This window comes from Anastrepha obliqua, chromosome 4 (genome assembly GCF_027943255.1).
Source record: "Anastrepha obliqua isolate idAnaObli1 chromosome 4, idAnaObli1_1.0, whole genome shotgun sequence".
Taxonomy (NCBI): domain Eukaryota; kingdom Metazoa; phylum Arthropoda; class Insecta; order Diptera; family Tephritidae; genus Anastrepha; species Anastrepha obliqua.
This window is the reverse complement of record NC_072895.1, coordinates 101,317,846-101,325,434: the sequence shown is the minus strand read 5'-3', so window position 1 is coordinate 101,325,434 and position 7,589 is coordinate 101,317,846. Positions and strand designations below refer to the sequence as shown.

Sequence of the window (7,589 nt, the reverse complement as noted above, 5' to 3'; positions counted from 1 at the left end):
CTTTCAGCATAAAAATTTGTATAAAGTCTGCTAAGAGGGTATTTTTTCTAACATTTTTATAAAAAATCTTACTTATAAATTCAATTTTATGCCATTATGCCAGTTTTCTTTACACAACAGAAACAAAATAAAAAGCAAAAAGACGAATTTTGATTTTCTTTAAATTGGTCAACTTGTGTCTGGTACATCATAGCCGCTACTGCTACAAAATAATCTTATGAGGAAATTCAGTATTTGCAGCTATACATACATACATACGTACATATAAAAAAGGTGTAAAAATCGAATTTGTAAAATCTGGCTGAGCCAAATACTTAACTTTAAGGGGTTAGGGGTAGTCAGAATTTTCAAAAAATCGATTTTTTTTTGCATTTTCTTAAAGTATAATGTTTTAAAAATATTGTGTAAAAATTTGAAGTGAATCCGACAAATACTTTTCAAGTTATTCAACAATTAACAAAGGGCGCTCGGCCGCTCCGGAGCCGATAGCAAAACTTTAAATGCGTTTTTCTCAAAACTATGTTTTTCAAACTGGTGAACACTGTAACTTAAAAACCGCTACGTAGATTTCAATAAAATTTATACAGCTTTTGAAAAACATAAAAAACTTGTGCCTGATCGAAGAATTTTTTTTTTCAAAATTTCGATTTTTTTTTAACAATTAACTGTTGGTTTTTTTTTTCTAAAATCTGGAAAAAATTTTCTGAGGCCGCCATTTTGTTCATTTAAAAAACAAAAAAAAAGCTTCGATCAGGCACAAGATTATCTATTAATAAAACTAATTTTTCTTGTCCGATTGGTTTTAGATGAATCTGCAAGGACTTGTGATGTTCACCGCAAGGGACTTCTGGAGAAACGGGCTTCACACAAACAGCGATAACTTTTGCAATTATTAATTTTTTTTTTTGAAATTTTGGTGAAGTCAAGTTAAAATATGATGTTTTTATGCTATGTTTTTATTTTTGTTAAATAAATTGATTAAATAGCAAAAAAAAATTCGTGAAAATCATCATTTTTTCGGGCCTCTGACTACCCCTAACCCCTTAAGGGTTGTTGTTGCTGTTATATCAGCATAAACATTCCCCATACATGCACGGGAAATGCTGCTGGATTTCGACAAAAAAACTGAACGTTTCAAAAGCATAATCTTAAAAAACTAACCGTGGTGAAGATATCACTACAGTTAGCTAAAAGCTTCTTTCTTAAAGTTAAATAAAGATGAAATGAAACTTTGCACACCTTTCCATTCGATGCCGGATGCCGTAAGAAACCAAAAAACAAAAAAAAAATAAAAATAAAGTTAACCACTATGAAATAAAAATCTATTCCGACAAATACTAAAACTTATTGAGGAAGTTGGGCTCAGAGAAATACTCTAAATCTATGAAAAAACACAGCAACGGTTATTTCAGATGGCAATGCTAAAACCTCTCATAATAATAATGATACTCGAGAGGGAATACTAAGGTTAACTTCTGCCAGTAGAAATGGGTTCAAAATAGACCCAATGAAAAGTTTAATCATAAATATTTTTCCTAGCATATTTATGCCACTAACCAGGGTGGCAAGATTGATAAACTTTAGAAGACTATTGCATGAAGTTAGCGAATCACTTCGAAAATCGCTTAAGGCCAAAAGTAAAAACTCTTTGTGAATGAATTCTAACGTGTATACCTATTTAAACTTAGCAATGTGGGTTCCACACTATTGAACCATATTCCAGTATCCGTCTTGCTAGAGTGGCAAAGAGCGCTTTACTAACATATGAAACATTGCACTCTTAATGTTGGTACCAGTAGGCAATATGCCGAAAAAAACACTGCGACACACTCAGTTCATTATGCAGGCCTATCGTAAAAACACGACTTAATTCCAACTACAGAAAAGTGGAAAAACATTTTTTTCAAGCCTCGCATAACAAAATAGTGTAATGTTTTTACAGATATTATCATTGTATCCTTTACTAATCCAATTCAGTTTGCTTCTTTAGCCAAAAGTAGACGTTCTCATGGTGAAAAGAATTCAGAAGGTGTGGTAAAGATCCGACCGTTAACCGACTCTCAGCGCATTTAAAAGAATCGACTGATTGGCTGGCATCACCGGGGTCATGACAGCGGTGCGTTTCCGAAAAAACTGAGATTGTGTTGGTGATATTCGATAAAACTTAACTCAACTTTCACTCATGTGTGTGAATACATGTGAAATGAGTGGGCAGAATTCTCCTGCCAGGTCCCCAATATTTTTTTTCACCATAGCAAATTGGCCAAATCCACGAAGGAGAGAATAAGGTGGCGCCGATCATAGTACCGCCACTTTGCTCTCAGCGTATTTGACATAACACAGGCCTGCGAAATTTAACTTTTTTCAGTTTCTAGAATGGCTGTACTTGTTTCTTGTAGTTTTTTATGCGCTGAAAACGAATCTGACCTTCAAAATGCTCCATCACGTCAGGATTTTTGGTAAATGAAGCCTAAAAGGTCAAAAAATGGCCATTTTAGCCATTTTTGATAATTTTTTTTGGGATAGAAAATTTTTTTTTCAATTTTCGACGAAACGGTCGCATAGTACAACTCTTTAGCTTTAAAACCCATTTTTTAAAATTATTGTACGATTTTTAAAAAAAAAGTTATGACATTTTGAAATTAACAGTTTCAGTTACGTATACGTTGGGTATAACGTCTATTGGCGTAACTGGAACTGTTAATTTCAAAATGTCATAACTTTTTTTTTAAAAATCGTACAATAATTTAAAAAAATGGGTTTTAAAGCTAAAGAGTTGTACTATGCGACCTTTTCGTCGAAAATTGAAAAAAAAAAAATTTTCTATCCCAAAAAAAATTATCAAAAATGGCTAAAATGGCCATTTTTTTTACCTTTTAGGCTTCATTTACCAAAAATCCTGACGTGATGGAGCATTTTGAAGGTCAGATTCGTTTTCAGCGCATAAAAAACTACAAGAAACAAGTACAGCCATTCTAGAAACTCACCCTCGCAGGACTGTGTAATCGTTGTATGTGCCGTCGCGTTGTGCATTTTTTCGTTTGTTTTTTGTGTAATATTTTCTTTATAATGATTACTAATGCTGCTAGGGTGCAGCCGCTGTAGCCAATGCGTTTGAGCGCGACGACTATTCGGTAGGGCCCCGTTGCGAAGCCCGGCATGAAACATCGAATGGAAGAAAAGCGATCGATGCTCGACAGGCAATGCCAAACCTGCTAATAGTAATTATTTTCATTTCCTTAAAAAGTCAATAAATAAATAAAAAAATCAATAAATAAATAAAATAAAATCAATAAATTAATAAAAAAAAATCAATAAATAAAACAAACCAAAAATCAATAAATAAATAAAAACAAAATCAACAAATAAATTTAAAAAAAATCAATGAGCAAGTAAAAAAAAATTCAATAAATAAATAAAATAAAAAATCGATAAATAAATTAAAAAAAAAAATAATAATAGAAATATTTTTTGTTTTTGACTTTTAATTTCGCATTGTGTAGTCATTGTTTTGAGTTAAATGCGAATTTGTTAAATTTTACTCAGGTATTTTTCGAGAAGTTTCCAGCGTTTGAAGGATAAGCACTTGTAAAAATACAAAAACTATATTATAAACAATTTGATTTGTAAAATATGTACAAAATTTTACTATCGAATCGTCATTTCTGAACTCTTTATTACTTACCTAACAACTAAAAAAATTAAACCAGTCAAGAACAATAAAAAATGCCAATTTCCATTTTGATTATTCCTAGCACGTGATTATACTTACTGGTAGCTTTATCAGAACTCCAATATTTTTATATAGATAGCAATACATCTATTTGTAATCTAAATGAGCTTCAAAATACATATGTACGTCTGAATTTTACTAACCATACTAAATTTTACTGTCATACTTGTTAAATCATCAATAAGTTTTTATTTACACGATACAAAACATCAAATCGTGCAAATAAAAAACAACTTTCTTAATAACAGATAATTGGAATTTATATAAGATTAATAGAAATCATCATCAAACTCAGCTGGGTTCGATTTTTGATTTTTGACTTGATCTTGATTGCGATACATGTAGGCAACTTGTTGTGCACACGTTGCATCCTCCGCGGACTTATCGTCTCGTATGCGTATAAAACGTGGAAATCGCAATGATATGCCCTTCTCTGGATCAATAATTCCAATTCCAGCCTTATGAACAGGACTCAGCGAAAGATCAGCACATTTTACCTCCCACACTTGTACCGCCTCGAACCAAATATCTGGCGCCAGAGTTGGATCAAATCGATAATACGATTTTGGTGCAGATATTGTTTGTTCTTTGAAAAATTTGGCATGCGCATTTAAATCTTCATCGCTCAATCCTTTGAGAAGTGAATTTTGAATTAATTAAATTTGAAGAAAAGTGTTTACAAAATATTATATTACCTGTGCCTATCTTGCAAATACTTTGATATTCCTCATTTTCATCATCGTAACAAGCCAGCAAAAAGCCGCCATATACACCAGTTCGCTTGCCCTTACCTATATAACCACCGATTACGACAAGATCTAGCGAGTCTCCTACGCCTGTCAAATAATCCTTTTTCAATTTCAACCACTTGTGTGAGCGTTTCGCAATTTCATAAGAAGCGTCGTCATCCAGTGACTTAATCATCAGACCCTCACAATTTCCTAAAATTTAAACATTTATTAACATATCACTATAATAATTTTATGCCAACCTTTAATAGAGTTTTCCAGAAAGCCTTGTATATCGTCAGGATCATTAGTGTCACACGAAGTGGGAAATTGAAATTCTCCTTCGACTTCGTTAAAGTTGTCTCTCAGCAATTGCCGTCTTTCACAAAAGTCTTTAGAAGTTAATGCCTCGCCATTCAAATACAACAAATCGAATGCATAAACACAGACTTGTACTTTAATCTCTTCTAAATCTACATTCTTTCTTTTTCTTGTGCTCAGCACTTGGAAGGGTAGAATTTGTTTATGTTCAATATCCCAAGCAACAATCTCGCTATCAACTATATACGATTTAACACTATCCTTTTTGAATTGATCGATGCGCCCTATTACGTCGGGATATTTCGTTGTATTGTTTTCTTGGTTGCGTGAATATATATTAACATTGCCATCGTTGTCGCGGTGAATTTGTGCACGTTCACCATCATACTTCCATTCGCATGTAATATTGCCTTTCAAGCGATCCATCACTTCAGAGATACCCCTTGTTGGATGCGCTAACATTGGCTTCAATGGCACACCTGGTTCCATTGAGCAGTACGTAAGCAAATCGTCAATGCCATGAGTGAGGAGAGTTGAGATAATTTTGTCGAAATTTGGGCATTGACTACAATTAAGAATTATGAAATATTTTATGAGTACGCATAATTATATATTATATTAAACATTAGTTAAACTACCGGCCGCCGTAGCCGAATGGGTTGGTGCGCGACTACCATTCGGAATTCACAGAGAGAACGTCGGTTCGAATCTCGGTGAAAACACCAAAATTAAGAAAAACATTTTTCTAATAGCGGTCGCCCCTTGGCAGGCAATGGCAAACCTCCGAGAGTATTTCTGCCATGAAAAAGCTCCTCACAAAAATATCTGCCGTTCGGAGTCGGCTTGAAACTGTAGGTCCCTCCATTTGTGGAACAACATCAAGGCGCACACCACAAATAGGAGGAGCTCGGCCAAACACCCAATAAAGGGTGTACGCGCCAATTATATTTATACATTTTATACTTACCAATAAGCAGTTTTCAGCACAAAAGTAATATCGTCGATATCTTTCTTCATAATAGCTTCAGACTGTTTTGCCTTTTTCGCAGATTTACCATCATGGGCTCTACTATGGACTAAAGCTGTGGCTAAAGCCTGGAATAAACTTTTCTCAGCTATTCCTATGCGCATTTTTCCAATTAAGGATCTAATAATAAAACGCGCTTCTGAATATCGTGATGCCACGAAGAGATCATGTATTATGGGAGATTTCGCTTTACCGGAACTTTTTGCAATTGTTCTGAATTTATGATATACAGTTTGTACCGTGAGCGGTTTTGGTGTAAACATCATTCGCTGTGAAGCTCTGGAACGCTCAGCAACAATACCCAAATCTCCAGTTTCTTGGGTTTGAGTCTTAATAAACTTCAGCTCACGTCCAGTGGATACAGCAATAACTTTCATCAACGTAGTTTCTGCAACTCCAAGTTCAACGCCTACAAAAGTGATAAGCATTATCATATTGAATTGCGCAAACTTCCTTAGCACACCCCAGCATTTCATACAATTATATTTTTTTTAGCTTCATTTCTTACATACCTTCATATGCCGGCGCCAATTGGTTTATACTCAAATAAATGCAGTAAAGTAAATCGTCCGGATTTAACAATAACACCGAACATAAGAAATTTGCAAGTATCTCTACCATTTTGTAACGACCACTGGTGTCTTCGATCATTTCAAAAGTTCTGGCTAGAGCTAAATATGGTGTGCTATTTTGAAAAGTTGTACAAGTTAAAAAATTAAATCAAAATAAATGTCGCCAGGCTCACTTTTTGTCGCCATTCCAATAAGCATTTTTGATGGGATGATATTTCGTAGCTGCAGGATTATACTCTGAACCACATTGATTTGACTCCACCGAAAGCTTTTTAACACTCAATGCATCACTTTTGTTGGAGCCTTGTTCATTATCTGAGGCTGCGCTTACGGGTTTTATATCCAATTTAACAGCATCGTTTTTTATTGCCTCTTTGATATCAGTAGTTTTATTTTTTATCGGACTGGGCTTTATAATGCTTTTGGGAGATTCTTTAGTCGACTTTGGCGATTTATTTTTTGATCGACTATCTTTACCCTTCATCTGTATACTTTTCTTTGTTTCTGTTTTGGGGGACTTCTCTGATTTTTTTAGGACTTTCTGCTCCGGTTCACCATTTTCCTTACTAGAATTAGGACTTTCCTGCCTTAAATCAGAACAATATTGCTTAAGTCAAATTTAGCGCGCTTTTATTGCTTACATTACCTGCACCGTTTTGCTTTTGCAACTTCTTCAGCGTTTGCACTCGCAGCTGGCTTAAAGAATGATCTAAAAACAAATGCATTTGGGTTATTAGCTTTTACTAAGTATTCTTTTAAGATTTTGGTAACTAACGTTATAGATCTCTGTGCCATTTTTATTGTTTTATTTTAAATGTGTTGTTTTTTAACCAAAGACGAAAATAGTTGCACGTCTGACACCAAAATTGTTGAAGTTAATAAAACCAGAGAGCATTTAAAACCAATGCAGGGTGTTCAATATAATTCAATAACATATAACTACCAGAACGCGGATGGAATACTTCTCAGCGTAATTCAATTAATATTTGAATTTTAATTTTTTAGTTACACTTTAATATCATCTGTAAGTTACACATTCATTCATTATTCAGTAGAATCACATATTAATTAAACAATACGCATTTTTTTATATTTTCTAAACATTTGGTTTATTCTAGAGTAAAATTATTTGTATAATCAGGTAAATTAAATGTTTATTGTCGATATGGCAACACTGTAGAAAAAGAGTGTTGGATATAAACATGTGT

General features: G+C 33.8%; 1 protein-coding gene across 2 annotated transcripts; it reads right to left on the bottom strand.

The window, feature by feature from the left end:
* Positions 1-3,733: 3,733 nt before the first annotated feature.
* On the bottom strand, positions 3,734-7,256 carry LOC129245492 (DNA ligase 1). Of its 2 annotated transcripts, XM_054883681.1 has the most exons (8): positions 7,157-7,256; positions 7,028-7,090; positions 6,555-6,968; positions 6,322-6,494; positions 5,750-6,218; positions 4,725-5,347; positions 4,429-4,674; positions 3,734-4,364 (listed from the first exon to the last, which is right to left on the bottom strand). In XM_054883681.1, the coding sequence occupies exons 1-8, from the start codon at positions 7,174-7,176 to the stop codon at positions 4,003-4,005; spliced, it is 2,370 nt and encodes a 789-aa protein (XP_054739656.1). In that variant the 5' UTR covers positions 7,177-7,256; the 3' UTR covers positions 3,734-4,002. The 2 variants fall into 2 exon arrangements, with proteins under 2 accessions (XP_054739656.1, XP_054739655.1); XM_054883680.1 differs by having other exon boundaries at positions 7,028-7,176.
* Between the last annotated feature and the right edge of the window lie 333 nt (positions 7,257-7,589).

What these genes read in the sequence shown, in the direction of transcription:
- LOC129245492 (XM_054883680.1), bottom strand. Translation starts at nt 7,176, where the DNA reads ATGGCACAGAGATCTATAACGTTAGTTACCAAAATCTTAAAAGAATAC. An exon ending in GTGCTGAAAACTGCTTATTG is followed by an intron (nt 5,348 to 5,749) that starts GTAAGTATAAAA and finishes TCTTAATTGTAG; the next exon opens with TCAATGCCCAAATTTCGACA. An exon ending in TATTTGCAAGATAGGCACAG is followed by an intron (nt 4,365 to 4,428) that starts GTAATATAATAT and finishes CACTTCTCAAAG; the next exon opens with GATTGAGCGATGAAGATTTA.